This window comes from Diabrotica undecimpunctata, chromosome 10, assembly GCF_040954645.1.
Source record: "Diabrotica undecimpunctata isolate CICGRU chromosome 10, icDiaUnde3, whole genome shotgun sequence".
In the NCBI taxonomy this organism is placed as follows: Eukaryota; Metazoa; Arthropoda; class Insecta; order Coleoptera; family Chrysomelidae; genus Diabrotica; species Diabrotica undecimpunctata.
The window spans coordinates 73556995-73582326 of record NC_092812.1 but is presented as its reverse complement, the minus strand read 5'-3'; the positions used below and the strand labels follow the sequence as shown (position 1 = coordinate 73582326).

Here is a 25332-nt window from a genome sequence, read left to right as displayed (position 1 = left end):
TATTCTGTAGAAAATTTGTGCTCACGGTAAAACTATAATAAAAAAAGATAAGTCAATGTATTTATGTAGCACATTTTTTTATGGATGCGTGAAATATATGCCTTCTGGGAATTACACATACATCCCAGCAGTAATGAATTGGAGAATACATTTATCCCAGCAGTGTTTTTTAGAATAACATTATTTATTGCGTTTCAGGATGAATCGCGAACTCACGCCAAAGAATTGAAAGATATAGTCAAAAACTTATCTGATTTGAAGAAGGCGCAGTATTCTTTTTACGACAGTGATGATAGCGCCGATTCAGACTATAAATTCAGACTCATTAGGACAACCTGAAGTTAAATAACTTGGCGAACTAGCTGAAGAGGAAGTGGATCATCAAACTGAAGCTAAAGACAGTAGTCATTCAAATGACGACACACAGTAGCCACAAATTCTAGATCGAAATTTTGATTGTACCAGAAACGTTAACAACTTCGTCCTAAAGTATGTTAGAATGAACATACTTTAGGACGAAGAAACAAACAAAGACTCTTCTGTTTATAAGTTCCAATAAAAATAAAAAATAAATAATGAAGTACGTTGGTCATAAAATGAGATGAATCAGATATGCAATATTACTACTAACAATAGAAGGAAATATAAAGGGCAAGCTTAGTCTTGAAAATAAATTCTAGGGTTAAAAACCTTAAGTGGTTTAATATGAGTCCCACTCAATCCTTCAGGACAGCTGTGAATAAAGTTAAATTTGCCATAATGTTTTCCAACCTCCGATAGGATAAAGAGTATATATATATATATATATATATATATATATATATATATATATATATATATATATATATATATATATATATACCAAATTAAGCACAATAGTACAGAAAAAATAAAATAAAATTTCAAACTCACCTTTTCCTCCTTAAAATCCCAATTTGGAGCAGCATCCGGTTTATCGTCAGTAGTTTCAATATCAACCTCATCATCGCTCTCTTCGTCCTTTTGGGAAACTGGCCTATCCACAACCGGTTGCACTGGTTTAAACGCTGATTGATAGCTTTTATCCATAGGAAAGAAGGGATTGTCTTGAGGAAACAAGATGGGATTACGTTTCAACCAAGGAAAAGAGGAATAAGAGGTAAAAGCTAAAGGTTTGTGGTAGATAAAGTCCATTGCGACTCTAGATATTGGTAAGGGTATATCTTGGCAGTTTGGTATTCTGGGTGCTGGAACTATAGGTTGTGGTTGTGGCTCTATTTTGTTCTGTTTTGGAGTTCTGGAAACTAATGAACTTGCTAGTAGTCTTTTACGTGTTCCTCCATTAAACATAGCTTTAACATCTTCCCAAGCATGGACTATTTCTTCAGGAGGGCTTCCACTAAGCTTCATGTGACGCCTCCACGAGTTAAAATTGGCCGCATCCGGTTGCACGTATTTATCGTTAGCGCTTAAACGATGCGAATGAAAAATAAACTTATTCGGCGAGAAGAATAAACCGCACACGGTACATTTAATACATTTTGCTCTCGAAGAATTGTATCGCGAAGGTAGAAAAGATCCTCTACAGCCCCAAGCACACTCATGATGCACTGCAAAAGCGAAATCATCTGGTAAACGAGGTGGAGCATTGTCCCCTAAAAAACTTTTGCAAAGTCTTTCTGCTTCACGTCTAGTTATCATACCGCATCTTCTAGAGGACACCGGCATGGCTCCCGCTCTTCGTAGGATTTCAAGTTGAACTGGAGTGCACTGTACACATGTTATTCCTAGAACAAAATTATGAGATAACTACTATTGAAAAATACATAATTTAAAACTTCATTAATCCAGCACTAAAACTTTATATCTAGAAGCGCTCTGTTGTAAACCTACAACCTAATTTGTGTGTTTTTTTTTTGTCCCATTCCTCTCGTTGCAGATATCTACTTTGAGAAAAAATTTAGACCTGTGCCTGGCTATCATATGGTCAGAAGTCATAATCCACAATATTCCTCATTTAATTTATGATGTTAGCAGTTATACTTGCTTCTTCGTTTTTAGACTGAACTAAGTATGGGGCCTTTTCTATACGATACTAAAACTCTAAGAAATGCCCGCAGTTATTTTAACAGATAATCCCAACAGATCTACGAACTAAGGCTAATGATACAAAAATCATCACTTCGAATGTAAGAACCCCATATCAAAGTGGAAAACTAAAAAAATCTTTGTGAGAAACTATCCAATTACCTGTCAGATATTACAGCCATACAATAAGTGCAGTGGATTGGTCAAGGGATATTAACCAGACGACACCAATATATATATTAGAGCTGCCTAAATAACATACATTGGGAAACACTTTCGTAGTCCAAGGTAGAGCACAACAAATAGTCTTTTACTTTAAGTCAGCCACAGACTATGTGTTTTAGAATAAACAGAAGCGTGCAAGGGAAACATGCACCAACAAAAAAAGCGGATGAGGAACAAAAAAAACAGTTTTATGAAGAATTGTAATTTGCTTAAGATATATGCCCCCGAAACAATTTAAAAAGTGTAATTGGCGATTTAAATGCCAAATTTGGCAAAGACGATTGCTATATTGGTAAATGTAGCCCTCATAACGCCACAAATGAAAAGAGTAGCCGAGTAATCAATTTCACAGCGTCGAGAGGCATGTTGGTTGGTAGCACTTACTTGACTGAATTAATTCCGATTGGTATGGTATAGCAGTACTGCAGTGTACAAGTAAAGTGATCTGGGGGCTCAGGTGCAGCAAAATTCGACGCGATCCAACCCAGAAAACCAGTTGGTTTGATATTAATTTTTTTAATAATATTCTTAACGTTGAAATTTCAAGTTTCAACGTCGTCAGCGAAGCAGTATTTTGATGGACAGAGATGAAATTGTCTTGTGGAGATGAGAATTTCTGATCGGAATAAAGTCCTACAGAAATGTAAACCGGAAAATTTATTACTTAGACGAAACTTTTCTAAAAGTTGGTCACTCCAAATCCAAAGCATTGGGTCGACAATTCGGTAACATCTAGTGTTTTTAGATGGACTTTCTACGGGGTTAAAAAATCCTGCAGGTAAATGTTATACGTGCTTTTTCACTTCAAGTAAATTTTAAAATAACCAAATTTTCAGGAAAAGGAAAGAGGCTAATAATTTGTCACATTGGCAGTAAAGATGGGTTTGTTTTAGAATCGCTGTAGGTGTTTGAATAAAAAAAAGTGGGGACTACCATAAGGAGATGGACGGGAAATCTTTTGAAAAATGGTTCACAAATATACTCCATTATGTATTGGACAACACGCCTTATCATTCCAGAAAAATGAAAAAGGTCCAACTACCGCTTCTAGAAAGGCTGATATCAAAGCCTTGTAAAATAAAAAATATATATAGGTTTTGAAGACTCAATGTTAAAAGTGCAACTGTTAGCTATTGTTAAACAACATAAGGGACAACATACCAAATAAATTATTGACGAGATGGCAAAAAGCCAGAACAAAATAGTTTTAAGGCTGCTTTCATACCATTCACCAAGGTGAGCTCAACCCGATGGAACTTATCTGGCCAGAAGTGAAAAATTATGTAACAGCCAAAAAAAATACTTAAATTTGCAGACATGAAAAGGATTTTTTATGATGCAATAAATAATATTACTTAAACTAGATGACATAAATGTGTGCAACACGTTGAACAAAAAGTCAAGTACAAAATGTGGAGGTTAAACAACATAATAGAGAACTATATTGAACCAATAATAATAAATCCAGACGAAGAAAGCAGCACATGTAGCTTCTCGGACTCTGAATTATTTAAATGGTATGTTTTTAAGTTTTGAAAAACTTATGACTAGACTTCGGCAAATATGCATATTGCATATTTTGCATATTGTGCATATTTTATGCAAATATTTCATATTTTGGCATAAAGTGCATAAAAGTTCAGATTTTTATACTGTATTTGAAAATTTTTAAACATACCAATTTATTTCAATTCTTGTATAAAATTTTGTAGTCATTTTAATCAAGAAATGATCTAAGTACGTAATCTCTACAGGTACAAAACATTTACAATTTCAAAGAAGATCAATTTAAGTAGCCCTCAACATTCTTAGAAAGTCTCGGTCACTGAGGCATTCAGTTATTGGATAATCGCTAAGGGTTCGCTCATTTGCATTTTATGATCTGATCCCCAAATCTATCTACAATTTATTGTATCTTAACAGCAGGTAAACGGCTAATAGTTTTGTTCCTAATTTAGGGATTTTCCAAAATCTCCCAGTTTATTAAATTAGGTACCTAAACATTTCTAATTTGATGCTCAGATTTGTAAATCATTTTTGTTTTGATATTCAAAGCGTAAACACTCGTTGTGCGTAACAAAAAGGAAGATTGTGATTTTATAATGCCTAAAACAACCAGTGCTTCAACTTGGATTAAACCTTATAAAGAGCTGTCTATGGATATGGGAAAAATCTACTGTTCAGTCTGTGGCAAAATTGTAAGTATCTAATATTTTCTATTAAATATCTAATATTTCATACATACAGGGTGTTTCCAAATGACACTTACAACGTTTGACTGTAGATACTTCTCGAAAAATTGAACAAAACGATATAGTTAATGAGGGGTCAAACTTATTTACTTTTCGAGATACAGGGTGTTAAAATTAAAAAAAATTAAATTCTTTTAGTTAATAACAACAATAACTTTAAAACCAATAAACGTATTTACTTGAAATTTAGTACTCGTAGGTTGTTTTTAAATGAAAAATAGCTTCCTTTAGTGAGAAAAAATTGTCCATGGTACAATACAATGGTGTGTATTTAGAAAAAATTTTCACCTTTACTTTTTTTTATGAAGTCAGCTATTCTAAAACACAAATATTTTTATTGTAATTGAATTAACAAAAAAAAAACTTTTGTTGAATTTTAAAATAAGTTATATGATGTACTAATGGTTAGTAACAAAAACTAATTTGTGGATTAATACTGCATTTAAAACACTTAGCGAGTGTTTTTTTTCCAAACCAGTTATTTGATTAACCAAAAACACCTTGTATATTTTTATATTTTAAGGGTTGGGTTAAAATAAAGGTTTTTATTTTTATTTATAGATAGCATGTGAGAAGAAATTTCAGATAGACCAACATGTGAGAACTGCTTCACACATTGCAAAAAAAGGAAAAATAGGAGGAAAACATCAAACTTCAATGGCTAAATGTTTCCAATCTACTTCAAAAAAATTAGATGAGCAAGAAACTTTTAATGAAGACTTGTGTCGCGCATTAGTGTCTGCAAACATACCGCTTGCAAAATTAGCAAATGTAAATTTTAGTTCGTTTCTAAAAAAATATTGCAAACTTAATATTCCAAGTGATCGGTCTCTAAGAAGAAATAATGTGAACGGGCTATACTCGTCGGTGTTAATTAATATTAAGGAAGAAATTGCAGATAATTATTTTTACATATCTGTAGACGAAACCACTGATTCCTCAGGAAAGTATATTGCTCATTTATTGATTGGTGTTCTTAAAGAAGATACCTTACCAAAATCTCATCTTATTTCATGCCAGCAACTTGAGAAAACAAATGCTTTAACAATTTCGCGTTTTATACAAGAAACATTAGCAACTTTTTTTCTTCCGACAACTATTCCTTCTAATAAATTACTGCTTATTTTATCGGATGCTGCTCCTTATATGGTGAAAGCAGGACAAAATTTAAAAATATTTTTCCCAGATTTAATACATGTTACTTGTGTAGCGCATGGATTAAACAGAGTTGCAGAGGAAATACGAAAAAAGTTTCCTCTTGTAAATACCATGATATCCAGTGTCAAAAAAGTATTTCTTAAATCTCCTATAAGAATTCAACTTTATAAAGAAATGCTACCTAACATTCCTCTTCCACCACAACCTATTTTAACGCGATGGGGAACATGGTTAGAAGCAGCTAATTTTTATGCAGATCATTTTGTTAAAACAAAGAACATAATTGATACGTTAACAGATGAAAGTTCCCAATCTCTTTTGGATTCTAAACAAACTTTTCAGAGTAACTTGCTTCAACAAAAACTTTTATTTATAAAATCAAATTTTAGTTTTGTTCAAAAAACAATTACTCAGTTAGAATCACCAAAACTGTCATTGTTCGAAAGTACAGCATTAATAAAAGAATTTGCGTCATGTTGTCGGAACGTTAGAGGTAATATTGGAAAAGATATTTTAAAAAAATTTGAAGCTACTATGGAAAAAAATAAAGGTTACCATATTCTTTCTGAAGTAGTCAGTGTTCTAGCTGGAAATATTTCGGAAACAATTAATTTAGAACCAAATGTTTTGGTTAGTTTGAAAAATGCTCCCGTTACATCAGTTGATGTTGAACGAAGTTTTTCCATATATAAATATATGTACTCAGACAGAAGCCACAAGTTTTTGTTAGAAAATTTTGAACACCACTTGGTCATTTATTGTTACCATAATTCTAAATAAGTTTATTCATACTTAAAAATGATGTAGTTACTTAAAATAAATGTAAATCTTAATGAATAGTAGGAAATATTTAGTTATGTACACTTTTTTTTTAAATAAAGTTGTTACTATTTTACGATTTTTTTATTTATTTGTATGCATATTTTGTAAAATATTTGCATATTTTCGGGTAAACACGTGCATATTTATGCGCATATTTTCTACATTTTTATTTGCATATTTGCCGAAGTCTATTTATGACAATGCTACTTTACTCGAAATACTTTGTATATTATAAATATTTTATTTTAGTGCATTTTTTTTAATGGAACATTACATTTTAGTCACAGTTAAACTTCAAGAAATTCTTCTTAGTTTCAAGAAGTATATATTTTTAAAAATCATATACTACACCTCAGTAGAACCCTGTTTGGCTTGCACGTACAATTGTTTACAGTTGGAAATATGTATTATGAATGAATTATATACAGTAATATGAAACTTTATATTGTAAGAACAGGGACTATGAGAGGAATGTAAATGTGAGAAAACATACAGGGCATCCTATTTAGAAAATTGTAAGATTGCTTAACCACGTAGTAATTAATAACCTTGTAGAATTCGACATATTATCCAAGCCTGGAGAATATCATTGCCTACATTTTTTCAAACAACTGTATGCTTTAAATATTGTTCTGAAGCCATTTTCCTGTGGCATATTAACAGAATTCACTATTTTTACTGGGAATAATCTACTAATTTTACTTTAAAAGTTTAATAACTAATTTTAAAGTAAAATTCTGGCTTATTCCCAATAAAAATAATAAATTGTATATCTTTACAAATCCCTTAAACATCCTTACCTAATGCAACTCGTCGATTATGTATTTCATTATAACTAAACTGCTTCAGTAATGTATTAGATATCTGCGCTAAACATAACCTCTCCTGGTTTTCGATGACTAAGGAAACAATCGGGACACCGTAGAGCACTACAGTTGATACCTGAAACTTGATATGAATAAATACATTAAGAGACAATTCCATTAATTAATTAAAGTTGGAAGACATTTTAACTAATTACTGGAAAATAATTTTAGGTTAAATATCACAAATTAAAACAATTTAAGAAACATATGCAAATATGAACATTGAATATTAATTTTATTTTAAAATTGATGCTTTTAAAGCTTTTTAAATTTAAATTTAAAATTTCAAAGTTCTCTAAGCTACAGTCATCAAAAAACACCATGTATCAACAGATAGTTATGCAAATTATTATTTTTTAAATAATTTTAATAATAAACCACCTTCTTCTTCTTAACGTGCCCTATCAAGTCCCCTTGACGTTGGCGATTAACATGGCGAAACTGTCTCTGTCTTGAGCTATTCTAAAGAGTTGCTCAGCTTTCCTCATTCCTGTCCACTCCCTGATATTCTTCAACCAAGAGGCCTGCTTTCTACCAATTCCTCTGCGTCCTTCGATTTTACCCATCATAATAAGTTGAAGAATATTATATCGGTCTCCCCTTACTACGTGTCCAAAATAGGCCATCTTACTACATTTGATGTTATCAAGCAGCTCGCGAGCAGCATTTGCTCTCTCAAGGACTGCCACATTTGTCAGCATAGCCGTCCATGGAATTTTTAGTATACGTCTGTGCAGCCACATTTCAAAGGTCTCCAGACGATTAATGATGGATATTTTTAATGTCCATACTTCGACACCGTATAAGAGGACTGACCAAATGTAGCATTTAACCATGCGCTTTCGAAGTTGAAGTTGCAAGTTATCATTACAGAAGAATTACTTCATTTTTAAAAATGTCGTGCGGGCTATCTCGATTCTACGTTTTATTTCTTGATCTGGATCTAGTTGTTCAGTAATATGGCAACCAAGATAATTAAAACTGGACACTCTTTGAATTATATGACCATCAACATATAATCGTGCATCTTGATGTGCTAAACGGCTAAACACCATGTGTTTTGTTTTTGAACAGTTTATGTTTAGGCCAAACTCTCTTCCCACTGTATCAATGGCATTTAAAAGGCATTGTAATCCATTCATGTCATCACTTAAAATAACTGTATCGTCTGCATATCTGATTGTATTTATCAGAATTCCATTAACTTGCACGCCCCATTTAAAATTATGCAGCGCTTCTTTAAATATTCTATCTGAATATAAATTAAATAACAGTGGGGATAGTATACAATCCTGTCTGACACCTCTTTGTATTTTACATATTTCTGTTGATTTTCCGTTTTGACTACCACTAAATGAAATTAATGGCTTAAAAATGTAATGGAAGTACTTACATTATTAACTTTACATGCTACAAAATCTAATATTTCAACTTAAATCTTAGTTGCCACTCTTTGACATTTGTGAAAAATTTCAGTGCCACTGTTAAATTTTTTTTTATTTTTTATTTACAAATTCGCGTCAACCCGAAGGTTATTAGTTAGAAGCAAATCTATACAATATTAAATATTAGATATTTACAAAATTAATAGCCTTCAAGTAATTTAGCATATTGGTGAAGAAACAATTTGCACCAAGTGCTTTCTCTAGGTTTGTTGGGATACCGTAATTGCTTCTTGCTACGGAGAAAACTGGACAGTCTATAATATGTTTCACCGAGAGCTTAATGTTACACTGCTCACATTTCGGTTTGGATTCTTTCATAATTAAAAACTTATGTGTAGCACTGGTGTGACCAAATCTAAGACGGGTTATTGTCACTTGATTTCTTCTTTTGATGGGGAAACACCTCCAACGTTAAATGTTCGGTTTAATATTACGAAGATTGGACACTGAAAATTGCTACCGGTTTTGTTACCCACTTTGGATCCGTGATTTGATAACACTTGAATCATCATTAGTTATCACATATTTTACGATCATAGTCAGCTGAGTTGACTGCTTCACACGCACACTTATTGGCTTCTTCATTACCTCGAATTCCAATATGTGATGGGATTCAAATGAAGATTACCACCTAATAGTTTGTACATCTATCAGATTTTGTTTAATTTTTTCTAAAATGAGATTCTCTGGGTATATTTTCCCTATGGATTATAATGAGTTTGGTGATTCAGTCAAAATAATGTATTTCTGTTGTGGTGAAGATATAATATATGTAAGTTCCCTGTATATGGCATATAATTCTGCATTAAGAATACTGTAGTGTATTGGCAACTTATATTTTTAGCACATATTAGAATATATAACTGTTGCTCCCACGCCATTTGTTGATTTTGAAGCATCTGTATATATTTTCATAGAAATTTGTATAGTTTGATAATAAGTTTTGCCGATTTTGATGTATTATATTATGGTTAGTAGTATGTTTGTCCAATGAAGTTTAGGTAGTTAATATTTTAGGTACTCCCAATGTCCATGGTGCAGCAGATTCAAAACGAAAGGGAAAGCAAGGAGGAAAGATGGTATTAAGCGATGAGAGATCCATTTTGATTCGGTAGTAGAAAGGTTTGTGTAGATGGGATTTATTGGAGAAAAATGTTGATAATCGATTCAGGTGATCATATTTGAAGGTGTAGATGTTAGGATTTCCTTTGGTTTAATTGTGTAGGTTAACTTTCAGTATATTCTGCTATAATAGAGTGATGGTTCAGCTGCTTCGCAATATAGGCTTTCTATTGCTATGGTTCTGAAAGCTGGCGGAATGCAGTATTGTGTATTGTATATAAAATATTAAGGGAAGTTTCATTAGCCGATAAATATGTTCTCGCACCGTAGTCTAATTTAGATCTGATTAGTGTTCTGTAGAGGGAGATCCTAGTTTGTCTATTTGCTCCTCATTCTTTTTTAGACAATGGTTTAAGGATATTTTTCTTGTTTGGTATTCGACTGCCAATTTTTTTAATATGTTCAACAAAAATTTTACATTGTTTTTTCGAACTAGAGGATTGTTATATAGTGAGAGTGGAGGATGATTACAGTAGCTTTTCTTTGAAAATAATATAAAATATGTTTTTTTGTAGAAAATTGAAATCCACAATTTTGCGACTACTTCTCTAGTTGATTTAAAAACGTTTGTAGTATATTCGTGATTTTTTCCATATTTTAACTTCTTGCATAGAAAAGGTCGTCTGCGTATACGAGACCTTTCAATGATGAGTTCATACTGGCTAAGACATCATTTATTGCTACTAAAAAGCTGGGTTAAAGGGCTTAAAACTGATCCTTGCGGAGTACCATTCTTTAGTTTTGTTTTTGGTGATAACATGCCATTAGTTTTAAGTTGGAATGATCTATTTGCTTAGAAATTATTAATAAACGCTAGGCAATGTCCCCCGATATTTAAATTATGTAGTTTCTTAACCATTAGGTGATTCCAAGTGATATTATATGCTCCCTTGATGTTAAAAAATATTCAGACGCATTTTTGATTGGCAGAAAAAACTTGTAAGTAGGTACGTCATTGTCTAATGCTAAAATATTGTCCATTGTTGATCGATTTCTACGGAAGCCACTTTGATTTGGAATGGCTAATTTTCTATTCTCAAAAGTCCATAAAAGCCTTTTATTTACAATTTTTCCAGTAATTTACTCATAGCACATGTCAAAGATATTGGTCTATATGAATGTGGATTAATTTTTGGAATGTTTTGTTTTAAAATTGGTATAATAATAGATTCTGATCATTTTGATGGAAATTTATGTTGCGTTCATATTAAATTAAATAACTTTAGTAAGCACTGGTGACCGTTTGAAATTATTTTTTTTATTTTTTATCAAGTTTAAACGAGTTAAGGGCTCCGTTGTATTCTTCCATCAGAAAAAGGAAGTTTATAGGACTATCTATTTATAGGATTTATCTATTTATCTATTTATCTATAGGATTTATCTATTTCGTCAAAGTCAATTAGATTATGTTCTTCATGTTGCTCATGTTGCTTCATGTTCTTCATGCCAAGTGTGATAAAGCTGTGGTTATACTGGGTATCACTGGACCTATGTTTATAAGTGTTAGCCATTTCTTCTGCAAATGCGTTGTCGGAGGTAATAACCTTATCTTAAAAATTTCGTGAGTTGATTTTTAGATTTGAATGTTTTCCCGATATTCATTTTATCTTCTTCCATATGTCACTCATACGAGTAAATATGTTTATTTTAGAAACATAATACATCTAGTTTTAACGTTTAGCTCTCCTTATTGTAAATCTAGTTATGGCTCGAGTTCTCTTATATTCTAGTTGATTTTCTAGTGATTTTTGTATTTATTAAAGGCAGTTTTACTTTCTCTAATGACTTTTTTCCAAGACTCGTTCCATCATGGAACTGGTGTGGTATGTTTTGTTGGAGCTGTTTTACCGACTGAGTTTTCAGCTGCCTTAAATTATTTTGGTCAAGTTATGTAGAGATTCTTCTACATTAATTATGGTTCTCAAGTACTTGTTTATGTCCGACTCTATCTGTTCGGCAAAACGCTTCCAATTGGCTTTATCTATTTTCCATTTTGGAGAAAAACGGGTTGTACGGTTAAGTTGATTGTTTTCTATAATTAATGAATAGTGGCCACTGTTGTACGTGTATTGCATTAGATATTAATGTGGATAAACATTGCTGTCACATATTGTTAGATCAAGTGGAGTAGCTTCTCCAGTTCTTATTTTAAATCTAGTTGGACGTCCGTCATTTAAAAGAGACAAGTTGAGATGATCTATAATTTATTCAATTCAAAATGATTCGAGGAGTAGAAATTTGATTGAAAAGATCCTCTAGTTCGTTTCTGGATATTACTGCTCCAGGAGGTAGATATATATTGCAAAGGTTTATAGTCTTTCCAATCACGGTGACAAAAAAAATTATCCACAGTGATAATGAATCACTTAAAGAGGACTTGGAGGAAGGTATGTATCACGAAGGTGCTGCAAGAACCAATATGGAATGCAACAGTCAATATATGAGACTTGATCTCAGCTGCGGTTTTTGGACTAAATGTTAGATAGTGAACAGACAAAGCATAAACAATGCTTATTGATATGGAGTAAATATGAAAAAATTTTTTTTTGCAGAAACATGTGTTTACAAAATTTGGATCTCACATCTTGACGTATATTCCGTCAAGAAACGCTACGACTGTAGAGTTAAATTATGTATTTTTTATTGCTCTTAAGAATTGACTACTAATTTAATAATATTTAAATATTGTTAAAATTGTTCTAATAAATAAGTACATTTAATATAACAAATTTACTAGATTTTACCTGGTTTGGTTTTGGGCTGAGTTCTTTTTTGGCTGCTACTCCAGGTTGAGGGGATTCAGACATTCTTGGTTTTAATGATTCCATACTATAAAGAACAAGTATATATTTATTGGGTCTATCAATTATGTACAACAAATAAACTAAATCTATTTTAAATACAAAAACTTCATATCCAAAGCTTCAATTACTATTTTCTAATAGCTCAAGAGTCTATAAGGGCTAATTTTTCACAAGTCACAAACAATTTTGTGAAAACGATAAAACAGGTCAATTTTTTGTTTCAAAGAGCACATCTATCATTAACGATATAAATATCTGTCATTTGTCAACTCTGCCTTCCAGTACCAAAAACCTTTAATTTTAAATAGAGAATTTATTATGTAGAGTACATCATTAAGGTATATTGCTGGAGAATTTAAGCATCTATGATTTTTTCCATATTAACTCCATTCTTGTGAAAAATTATCAGTTTAGTGAAATTTTCACACCTCTTAAAAACCAAACGTAACACCTATGTCTTGCTAGTGCTAATGACAATTTTTTTCCGTCACATCAAAAGCTTTATTTTATAATATTTATAATATTTTTTTAAATTGGTTCGAAATGGTATATTCTATTCAAAAACATTATTGTCTAATGTCATCTTTCTGTCTTTACGTACACACAGACACACACACACACATACGTTACTACACTATTCCCCCAACAAAACTTTTATCATCCAATGAAGAAGTGCGAGGCTGAAGAAATCCCAAAGATCACGGACGATCAACTGATGGAGGCGTGTAATAGAGTAGTAAATAATAAAGCTCTGAGCTTAGAAGGAATCCCAAACATGGCTTTAAAAGTAGCCGAATCACCGGCAATGTTCCTGAAGGTTTACAATACATGTCTCAAGGAGGATACTTTCCTCATACATATGAAAGCAACAAAGATTAGTGCTTCTCCCAAAAGTATCGTCCTCTTTGTATGTTGGATACAGCTGGCAAGATATTAGTATGAATAGTCCATCAAAGCAGCAGTTGAACCTCTACTCAACAACAATGAGTATCATTTTTGAAAAATGCACGTAATACTAGATGCGATTAATCTTGTCGTTAACATAGCTACGGAGATGATCCCAGGAACTAGATGGAAAACAGGTACGAAGAAGGATTGTCTGGCCACATGGGAAGTTAAAAATACTTTTAACTCCGCCAACTGGAGTAGCATTATGCGAACTTTAACCGAAATGAGGGTGCCGGCGTATCTAAGGAGGGTAGTGACTAGTTACTTCACTGATGGACTTTTGAAGTATGAAACAAAGTCTGGCACGAAGGAATATAAAATTACTGGAGGAGTACTACAATGCTCTGTATTAGGCCCTGTTGTGGAATATTATGTATGATGAGTTGTTAAAGCTAGAATTACCAAGGGATGCTGGGTTCGCGACATACTCTGATGACGTGGCTGTGGTGATCGTCGCAAAGTAGGTTGAGGAAATAAATCTGACGTTCGACATCATCTTCGAGAGAATCTTTCAGTGGATGAACACAGTCAATTTAAAACTAACGCAGCAGTGCTTATTACTAGTCGGAAATAGGTGGAAACCGTAACACTGAGCATTGGAGAACATGAAATCACAACACAACCATTCCTTCGGTAGTTGGGAGTGCTAATTGATGCCAGACTCAGCGTTAAGCAGCAAGTGAAGCATGCCAGTGCTAAAGCGTTAGTAGTTAGCCTTACCACGGCTAATGCCGAATATAGGTGATCCAAAACAAAGCAGGTGTACACAGTACAGTATCAGCACAGTATCTAAGGACGCAATATACATCATAGCCGGGATGCTACCTATTAGAGTGCTAGTGAAGAAAAGAAGACTCTTTATCAGCTGAGAAGTCAACTACAACTACATTATGCCTTGATAAACTTAGCAATTAACGACAAAACAGCATGCGTCGATGGCAGTTACAGTGGGATTTCGCAACAACGGGCAGATATGTTTATAATAGTTAACGTGTTTATAAGACTCATTGTCTTATATCACAAGTGAATGTTTGACTGAACCTAAACATGGCGAAGTCAACAATTATCTTAGCAGATGCTCTCAGGACATGGCTGCTTTCAAGCATGTCTTTATCGTTTTAAAGATTGTGGAGGAAGTGTTTTTCGTGTGTCCTCGGTCAACTTACTGCTTAATACTCTGGAAACAGTTATCAAGCAGAAAATTCGTCCAAAGACCATAGTAGGAGAATTACTTTTATCTAAGGCAGCTTGGGATGCAATCAGCACATTCGCGATGGAAGTCCTTTAGGATCTTCGCCGCATTGAAAGGAGGCGAGTTAAAAATAGAGACGATTGGAGGAAGAGAATCAATGACTTCGACAAGATTAAGGAAGAGCAATAGCCAGATCCTCCCCCGTGAAGTAATGCCTTACTGTAGTTCCGCGGGAGAAACAGAAGCAGAAGAGGGGAAGGTTTTTAGTCGGTATTGTCCAAGACATATCAGGCAGTACACTCACTCCTGATAATACGTAAATGTATTTCTTATCAAAAAAAACACACACACAAAATTATTTCATATTCCAAACGCGGTATTAAACGTATTCACTGGTTGCACTATACTAGTATAGTAATTTGTGGGCGTAAAGACGGCAGTATCTGTCCCACTAATTGATTTTTAACCGTTAAGTACTAACACACCATCTCACAGACGATATCACACCGCTGGATATAGAATATCTTTATTCTCTACCTCTTTAATTATCAGCCTGTGCCGTTCATGTTTTTTCAGTACATGTCGATACAGACACGTATCGGAAGCCGGTAGGGCGATATTCTGAAGACTTCGTTTGCCATATATTTTTTACTTGCACAAAGAATACTTGCACTAATGTAATTCTAGAATCGAAAAAGAAATATGTCGATATAAAATTTAAATATTAAAATTTGAAGCCAATTATATATGATTTTTAATTTGTTCTGTACTTTATTATGCACTTAAATTATTCCATATATTATGTAATTCTTAATAATTATACCGTCCGCAACACTTCTAAATTCAATTTTAAGATCTCAGAGATAACTTCCCTTCTAGAAAAACACGAGTTTGCAAATATATTACAAAATGTAAAATAGGTGTCTAAATAAAATCAGGACACTTGGCTATAAATAAACACATATGATTTCAATAAAGAACCCTTGCGCAATCCTAATTATTTTAAGTAAATTAAATGCAACAAATATTTCGAACTATTGAAATTGCACAAATTAAAATAATCTCAGCAAGGGAGCGGCGCGAGCTTCCTGAAAAATAGGGAAAATCTTATTACAAAAATTATACAAACATAATTGGGGGTTTTGTTCCCTTAATCCCCCCAATGTTTGTATACATTACAATTAAATTATTATTGTGGCACCATTAGTTAAACACAATGCTTTTAAAACTTTTTTGCATCTTAATACTTTTTCGATATGCCAGTTTTTATCAAATGGGGTTTCCTTTTTATTATGTTTCAAAAATTCTGTAGTTGGCTGTATAACACTTGTTGTTGCTAGGGATACTATGTATTAAACAGTAGCATTAACAATACATATTGTTAGTAATAAATATTTGAATTATTGTGCATTTAAGAAGATTAAGAAACACTAAATTTTCTATTCAATGGCGTACACGTTTTCAAAAATGGCAGATATGCATTTCATTCTGGGTTGAGTTTGAGTTTAAGCTTGGTGTCAGACAGGGATGTGTTATGTCACCGATGTTGTTTAATGCCTACACTGAACCAGTTTTGGAAATAGCGTTAAATAATCGCCGCGAAGGTGTTAAGATCGGTGGTGAAATTATTAACAACATCAAATACGCCGATGACACCGCAATAATGGCAGAGAGTCTAGAAGATCTTCAAACCCTGTTGAATGCTGTAAACAACGAATGCACGGAAAAAGGCTTAACAATCAACGCAAAAAAACAAAATGGATGGTGGTCGGAAAAATTAATATCGAAGACTCAGTACTAAGATTAGATAACAAAATCCTGGAAAGGGTGGAACACTTTAGATATCTGGGTAGCTGGATTGACTGCAGGGTTGAAAGTGACGAGGAAATTTCGTTACGTTTAAGAGTATTGAAGTGCTACGTCTGGTCCACTTTGTTCTATGGATGTGAAACCTGGACAACAAAAATAAAAAATCTTAACAAATTAGAAGCGTTTGAGTTATGGTGTTACCGTCGCATGCTCAGAATCCCGTGGACAGCACACATATCTAACGAACGCGTGCTAGAGACCGTGCACAAAGAGCGAGAATTGATCAACATCATCAAAATGAGAAAGGTCCAATACTTCGGTCATATAATGAGAGGACCTAAATATCGCTTACTCCGGTTAATCATTCAGGGCAAAATCGAAGGAAAACGTTGGGTCGGAAGAAAACAATTGTCTTGGCTGCGTAACATTAGACAATGGACAGGTCGAACGGTCGAGGAACTGTTTCATCTAGCTGCCGACCGAGAATAATTTCATCAGCTTGTCAATATGAAGCTAGCCAACGCTTGAATACAAGCACGGCACACAAAGAAGAAGAAGTTTGAGCTGGCTAAATTAGGGTTTTATATAATTATTGAAATTTAGTAAATACAGGTGCATGCCAAGGAAATATTGCAGCAGGTGCAAGGCGTTATGGGGAAAAATATCCTAATCGAAATACACCAGGGAGACTACTATTTCTCTCCATTGATCGTCGTTTACGAGAGACTGGCACATCGCGACCGCAACTTGTTGGTAATAATGGTCAATGAAAAGTAGATACAAACGATGAGGATATTTTGGAAGCAATTGATGAAATACCTGGAAGTAGTACAAGAGTAGTCAAGTCGGCAAGTAGGCAAGTCAGTTAGATATTTTTCACATGATAGTTGGGAGAAAATTCAAGGAACAGGAGTTTCATCCTTATTACTTAACAACTGTTCAAGAATTACTGTATGAAGATTATCTTAAAATAATGGGGTTTTGCGGTTGGTTTTTAACAGAAAACACTGGAAATGTCAATTTTATTAATCATATTTTTTTACCGACGAAGCTACATTAAACAGAAATGGCATTATGAACCATTACAACACGCACATCTGGGCCGAAGAAAAGCCCCATGCAAAAAAAGAGTATCATCACCAAAGAACTTTTAAAGCCAATGTTTGGGCAGGTTTTGTTTATAATAACCTAATAGGGCCAGTTTTCTGCCAAACAACTTAAATGGTGAAAATTATTTACACTTTTACAAACAGAGTACTTAGACGAGGTCAATCTCGCAGATAGATGGAGAAAGATTAAATCATTTGAGGTTTGCAGATGATGTCGTATTAATCGCAGATAACTTACAGGATACAGTTTCTATGCTACATTCGCTTAAAAGTCTGTCTGAAAGAGCAGGATTAAAGATAAACTTTGAGAAAACTAAACTTATGACAAATCTCGTAATGAGTGGAAATATAACTATCGACAATAATACCATACAACAAACAGACACTTACAAATATCTGGGACACGAGATCAAAATAAACAGAGACAATCAAACAAATGAAATACAGAGGCGAATAGGCCTGACATGGGCAGCATTTGGCAAACTAAGCCATATTCTAAAAAGTTCAATTCCCATGTGTCTCAAGCGAAAAGTTTATAACCAATGTGTTTTGCCTGTACAAACTTATGGAGCAGAGACTTTAACACTCACGCAGAAATCTGCGAATAAACTAAGAGTTACACAACGAGCCATGGAACGTGCAATGCTGAATGTGAGCCTCAGAGACCACATAACAAACCGACAAATCAGGCAAAGATCAGGAGTTCAAGACGTCATCGAAAGAACCACGAGACTTAAGTGGAACTGGGCAGGACACTTAGCCAGAACACAAGATGGACGATGGACAAAACGAATTATGGAATGGAGGCCCAGAAATTATAAAAGAAGCCGAGGACGACCACCGACTAGATGGACCGACGACATAAAAAGAGTAGCGGGAAACTGGCTACAAGCGGCCCAGTGTAGAGAACACTGGAAAGAACTGAGGGAGGCCTATGTCCAGCAGTGGACGGGATTGGCTGATTGATGATGATAATTACAAAAATACACAAAAAAAGGCAGCTTTATTATTTAGCTTAAAAAGTGCTACAATTATTATAAAACTATTTCTCTTATCTCACATGCTAGCAAAGTAATGCCACCAAATCATAAATGAGAAGCTGCAAACATTCCTCGTAGGCCGGGTTTGTTAAAGGTAGAGAGCGGTACACGAGAACACCTTTTGAATATAAGACGAATAATCGAGAAGTCAAGAGAATTTAATATCCCATTATACAGAATGTTTCAAACAAAGGTGACACCGTCTCTAGGAAAGGTATAAACGCCATCCGTTTTCAACATAAAGGGCGTTGAACAAAAAAAATTTTACACATTTTCTACGATTTTGCCGAAACTAGTGGCAGCATTTTAATGACATTTTATACGAATATGTTTTGGAAGCTGATATATCCCATGATCTGACTCTCATAGGGCGCTTGTTACAAGTTTCGTAACAAGTATTATTATGTATTATTAGTAAGATGCTGGTATAAAGTAATGATAAAGTTTTAATAGATATATCTCGATTTTCTCTAAGTTTGCCATGGGAAACTGACATTTATTGATTCTTATGATGATAAGTGATAACCGGTGCTGGTAGAAAGTAATGATAAATTTAATAATTAAAAAATAAGAAAAAGAAAATTAAAATAAAGACTAAGAGCATAAAATAAAATTTAATTAGAGTAAGTGTTCAAAATACACACGGTTTTCAAGAATACACAAGTCTATCCTTTTTTCTGATGAATCCATTAATCGTCTAAACGGTTGGGGATCAGGTATGATGTCATTAAAGTGACGTTAAATTCTGTCTTCAAATTCTTGATATGAATTTACCACTGTAGTATAGACTTTTTTCTTAGCATACGACCAAACTGTGTAGTCCAAAGGATAAAAATTACATGACCAAGGAGGCCAATGAATCGGAGCTTCCTTCCATCAAAGTGCAGTGGAGCTCCATAATACATAAAAAATAAAGATCTTCGCTCGTTTAGCGTTAAATCTACTATCTCGAATAAGTGATTCTTTAAAAAATCAAGGTACATATCACCATTTAAATTTCCAGATAGAATATGATAACCTATTAATTTGTTACCTAAAGTTACTGTCTAAACATTAACTTTAAATAAGTATTGGTAATGTCATACTCTTTTGACTCGTGGTAATGTGATATGGGAGTTAAACATAGCTTCTCACCTAAAGGTGACCTCGTAAGTAAAAAGAATGCATTTTAAAAAAGTTGCATTGAAGGCTGTCGTTTCTTGCAATATTTCACAAAATCCACTCTAACCGGTAGATCGTCTGGAAAGAGCTCTTGAACTTGTTTTTAATGATAAGGATGTAGCTGGTGCTTTTTAAGTATCCGCCAAGTACTCGAAGAAGACGTATTTGTTTGTCTTGCCACATTCCTTACGGTAATTGTTAGATCTTAATCAACTAAATTTTCTTCTTCTTCTTCCTCTTTATAAGCAATTATGCTTGTTCATTGGTGGATTAATACCTCTATGAAAGGTTGTCACTCCGTCTTTTGCGCGGGCGTCCGATACTTCTTCTGCCGATTGATGACTTATCTCTTGCTATTTTGACGACACGGGTCTCCTCCATTCTGCTTATGTGGTTATTCCATTCTTTTTTCTATTGTGTGTCCATTCATTTATACACTGTACGTTACATTTTCTTCTAATTTCTTCACTTATCTTTCGATCTCTCTGCGTATTTCCTGTAATTCTTTTCAGTACTCTCACCTCTGGCGTTTCCAGTAACCTTTGCGTTGTGGTTGTGTCGGGTCTTGTTTCTGAGGCATATGTCATTATTAGTCTTACACTGTCTTTATAAATTCCTGATTTTATCTTAGTGTTAATGTGTCTGTTTCGCCATATAGTGTTATTAAGGCATTATACCAGTCTATTTGCTTTTTGTACTTGATCTCCCACTTCTTTGTCCAGGTCTCCATAGCTAGACAGTAGTAATTCCCAGGCATTTTATTTCCAGTGTTTATTTAATACTGATGCTATCAATTTTTATTTTACATCTGGTTGGTTCTTTGCTGACTACTTTTTTTTTGATTATCTGAGATGAGATTGCCATATTAAATTCTTTTGCTCTTATGTTAAATATGTGTACCAGTCTTTGTAGACTATCTTCATCTTGGGCTATCAATATTGCGTCGTCTGCGTAACAAAGTATTTTTATTTCTTTGTTTCCCATTCTGTATCGTCTTCCTTTGTTAACGGTTTTGATGACTTCGTCCATGATTAAATTGAAAAGTATAGGGCTCAATGAATCTCCTTGTCTTATTCCTCTGCCTATTTCTATAGGTTCTGTAAGTTGTCCACCTATTGTGACTTCCATTTTGTTGTTTTGGTAGATATTTTCGATAGTTTTTATAATATTTAGGGGAACTTCTCTATTATACAGGAGATGGATTACATCTTTGAGTCTTACTCTGTCAAATGCTTTCTTTAGGTTAATCAGGCTCAGAAATGCTGGCCTATTATATTCTAGTGATTTCTCAATAATTTGTTTTTAACGAATATTACATCTATACACGATCTTTCACTACGAAAACCCTGTTGTTCATCTACTAAACTTTTCCTCTGATTTATTAGCACTTGTAAAATTTTAGTTGTAAGTTTCAGCGTAGTATTTAACAAGTTTATGGTAAAGTTTTCTCTTTGGTAAAGTATTAAAGTGGACCTCTACAGTTTTCTGGCTGTTTTTATCTCCTTTTTTGAATAGTAGAATTAGTTCACTCGTTCTCCATTCTTTCGGTATTTTATTGTGTTTTATAATTTTATTAATTAATGTTGTTAATTGTTCCGTCATTGCTGATCCACAATATAAATTTAAAATAATATTATTTGTACTAATTGTTCTTGTTCAGCTCTTAATGGCCAAAAAACAATGCTCTTGTTGTTCTTGGTCTACCAGAATTTCTTTCAACGGTTCTAAATGTTTTGTTACTTTGTAAGTTTCTTCTCGAAAACTTTTCTGGATAACGCGTAAAAGCTGCACTAGAGTCTCCTAAATACTCGCCTAAGGTCAATCTCATGTCAGTGTATTTAACATTTAAGTACATTTTGATTAACAATATCTAATTTTACAAATAACAAGGTTTCAAAATCTAATTATTGTTGACTTATCGTCATAAGAATCGATAAATGTCAGTTTTCATGGCAAACTTGGAGAAAATCAAGATATACCCATTAAAACATTATCATTACTTTATATCAGCATCGGTTATTACTTCATAATTTTCAAATCAGAATATACCGAAAACGGTGCAAAGTATCTAACGAAACTTGTAACTCTTCCAAAACATATTCGTATAAAATTTCATTAGAATGTTGCCAGTGTTTTGGCAATATCTTATTTTCCAGTTTTTTAGCTATCCTAGAGACGGCGTTACTTTTTTGAAACACCCTGTATATTTTCTTCATAGATTATCACAAGTCGTTTGACAAAATCAAATGGCACCATTTATGGCTGATATTAAATTAAGTGGGCGTGCCAAAGCACCTGATTTACCTTATAACTAAGTTAGACACGCATACCACGGGATCAGTAAAAGTGCTTGATATACCTCAAAATAAGGTGTTAGGCAAGGATGTATACTATCTCCACAAATGTTTAATATCTACGTAGAAGATATTATGAGGAGAGCGCTGGAAGGAAGGGAAAAAGGCATCTCAATAAATGTCAGAAAAATAAACAATCTACTCTTTACCAACGATACAGCCCTCCTGGTCAACAGCCAAGGAGATCTGACTGATCTCATACGGCTGGTTGAAAATGAGAGGAAATAGTTTGGTCTGGACTTAAATATAGCAAAGACAAAAATCATGATAGTGGATAGGCAACACAACAATCATCCACATATAACCAAAATTGATCGCTTCGATGTTATAAACTCATTCTTGTATCTGGGATCATTGTTCACAAATACAGGATCACTCCAGGAGAAGATAAAACATAGATGTGACCGAGCCAAAATCGTTATGGGAAAGATGGCTAAAATATGGAAAGACTTCAATATTTCAAAATCCTAAATATGGGATTGGTCAACTGAGTAATATTACCAGTACGGACATATGGAGGTAAATCTTGGGCATTGCGGCAATTAGAAAGGGGAAAGATAGACATCAATGAAATGTCTTACTGGAGAAGAATGTTGCGAATTCTATGGATTGAACGTAAAACAAATATTTCTATTCTAAAACAACTACAGATCTGTAAGAGACTCTTCGAAGATGTCTATAGAGACGAACCACATATCACGGGGATATCACGACGACCACTACACTTCCTCCAGGGGATCAAGACTAAAGAGAAAGTTCATTTAAAAATAGAGTTATATAAGAGGATAACAGTGGGTGGTGAATTGATTTTGAAATTTATTAGTTTTAAGGATCTGGAATCATGGATAGGCTTAATAACGCTTTACTTGGTGTAAAAAACAGCTTAGAAGTTGAAGAAAAAATAAATAAAATCGTCGAAGTAACGAAAACTATAAACAAAGAAATACTGACATCAAGTTTAGACAAGAAGAAACCTTGAATGAGTAATGAGGTCCTGCAATTAATGGAAGAAACGTGAAAGTGCAAAATAGATAATGATTCACGGAAATGTACGTCATCCAAATTAGGAGAAAAATTAGAGAAGCAAAAGAATTTAAAAATAAATGGAGAAACATCGAAATATCACAAATAAAACACGACACAATAAAAAGTCAAATTAAATAAATCAAATTAACATAGGAAAAATCTCATAAAAAAAATTGTTTTCAGATCTAAGAGCAGAACAACAAATAACAAATACATAAAAAATAGGCCCAGACATCCTTTAAGAGGAAGTGGAAGCAGCAATATCTCTTAAAGATGTAAGAGCTTGTGATCCAGATGAAGGTCAGTCATAGATCAACAAACTCTTCGATGAGAACTTCAGGAAAGAATTAGCTATCATTGTCAATGAGATATATAATACTGGAAAAATACAGCAGAGGGGCGAAAAGTGCAGTGATTACAGAACAAAAGTCTCATAAGTCACTTGTTGAAGCTGTTTTTAAAATTCATACATCAAAGATTATACAAAAGCTGCAAAGAAAAAGTATCATCAACACACTTTTTTTCTATGAAAGGTCTGGGATCCCTATCGAGCATACTAGTGCTATTCCAAAGATGTAGAGATATGAACTATAATATATACGTCTGCTTCAGTGATTATCAAAAGGCACTTGACAAAGTTCTGTATAACAAAATGATACAAAATAGTGGTAAGATGGATAGAGCTAATTTAAAGCTAAAACGATATATTCACTCAACATGAAGAATCGCTGAGTTACAGATTCCTGCAACGAGTAGGGCAGAAGATCAAAGAACGTCTAGTGAAACACATTTAGTCAATACTTAGGTGAAGAAGATTAGTATTAGTATGACCCAGAACTGTAATTAGGAAATCCGACCGCCCATAAAGTTAGAGGCAAACAGTATGATGATAATGATGATAAATATAATCAGATAAATGATTATGTAAAGACAGAGAGTTGTATTATTTTGCAAAAGTTTTAATATAGGATTTAGATTTTGTTTGGACATAATACATAGTACTATGTCGTCTGCTAATGTAGCATTTCTTCCTGCAGGTAAAGTCTATAAAGGCTCTTTAATTTATGCAGGTAAATGCTTTTTAACTTTTTGAATTTAGTAAAAGTTTTGTAGAATAGTTCAAAAGTAATCTTTATATTATACTAGTTTGTTAAAAATATTTTATTAAGATAGACTATGTAATAATATCCTTAGATTAAAGTTAATCTAAGATAATATCACTATCATCCTGCATAAAATTAAACTGCAGCTATAATAAACATAGCTACAGATTAAATAATTTTTAATATTTATAAAAACTTTTATTTTTATTAATTTATTTATTTTAAATGTATTTTAAAATCAATTTAAACATCGTGGTTTTATTTGAGCAAACCGGAAATAAACTTTTTAATTTATTAAATTAAATATAATTCTTACAATTGTATATTAAAAATATTTCCAATATTAGAAAATATAATTTTCAAAAGAATTTACTTAAATTCCACTTACATTAAATATTTGATCGGTAAATCCCAAAACAATAGTAAAAATCCACATGTATCACAAAAACAAAACTTCAAACCTCCATGAGCTGTGAACCTTTCAACCCTTAGAGATGAAATGAGAATATTTGTTACTGGAAAAATACAGCAGAGGGGCGAAAAGTGCAGTGATTACAGAACAAAAGTCTCATAAGTCACTTGTTGAAGCTGTTTTTAAAATTCATACATCAAAGATTATACAAAAGCTGCAAAGAAAAAGTATCATCAACACACTTTTTTTCTATGAAAGGTCTGGGATCCCTATCGAGCATACTAGTGCTATTCCAAAGATGTAGAGATATGAACTATAATATATACGTCTGCTTCAGTGATTATCAAAAGGCACTTGACAAAGTTCTGTATAACAAAATGATACAAAATAGTGGTAAGATGGATAGAGCTAATTTAA

The 25332-nt window shown here is 33.3% G+C and overlaps 1 protein-coding gene across 1 annotated transcript in view; it reads right to left on the bottom strand.

Moving 5' to 3' along the window:
* fuss (SKI family transcriptional corepressor fussel) overlaps positions 1-24978 on the bottom strand; it is a 130621-nt gene extending 105643 nt beyond the window's left edge. The window contains exons 1-4 of the mRNA XM_072546134.1: positions 24892-24978; positions 12702-12786; positions 7325-7466; positions 913-1766 (exon numbers count right to left, since the gene is read on the bottom strand). Of these exons, the coding sequence (XP_072402235.1) occupies positions 913-1766; positions 7325-7466; positions 12702-12785 (1080 nt within the window). The 5' untranslated portion in view covers position 12786; positions 24892-24978. The remainder of the gene's footprint in view (positions 1-912; positions 1767-7324; positions 7467-12701; positions 12787-24891) is intronic.
* Positions 24979-25332: the final 354 nt, after the last annotated feature.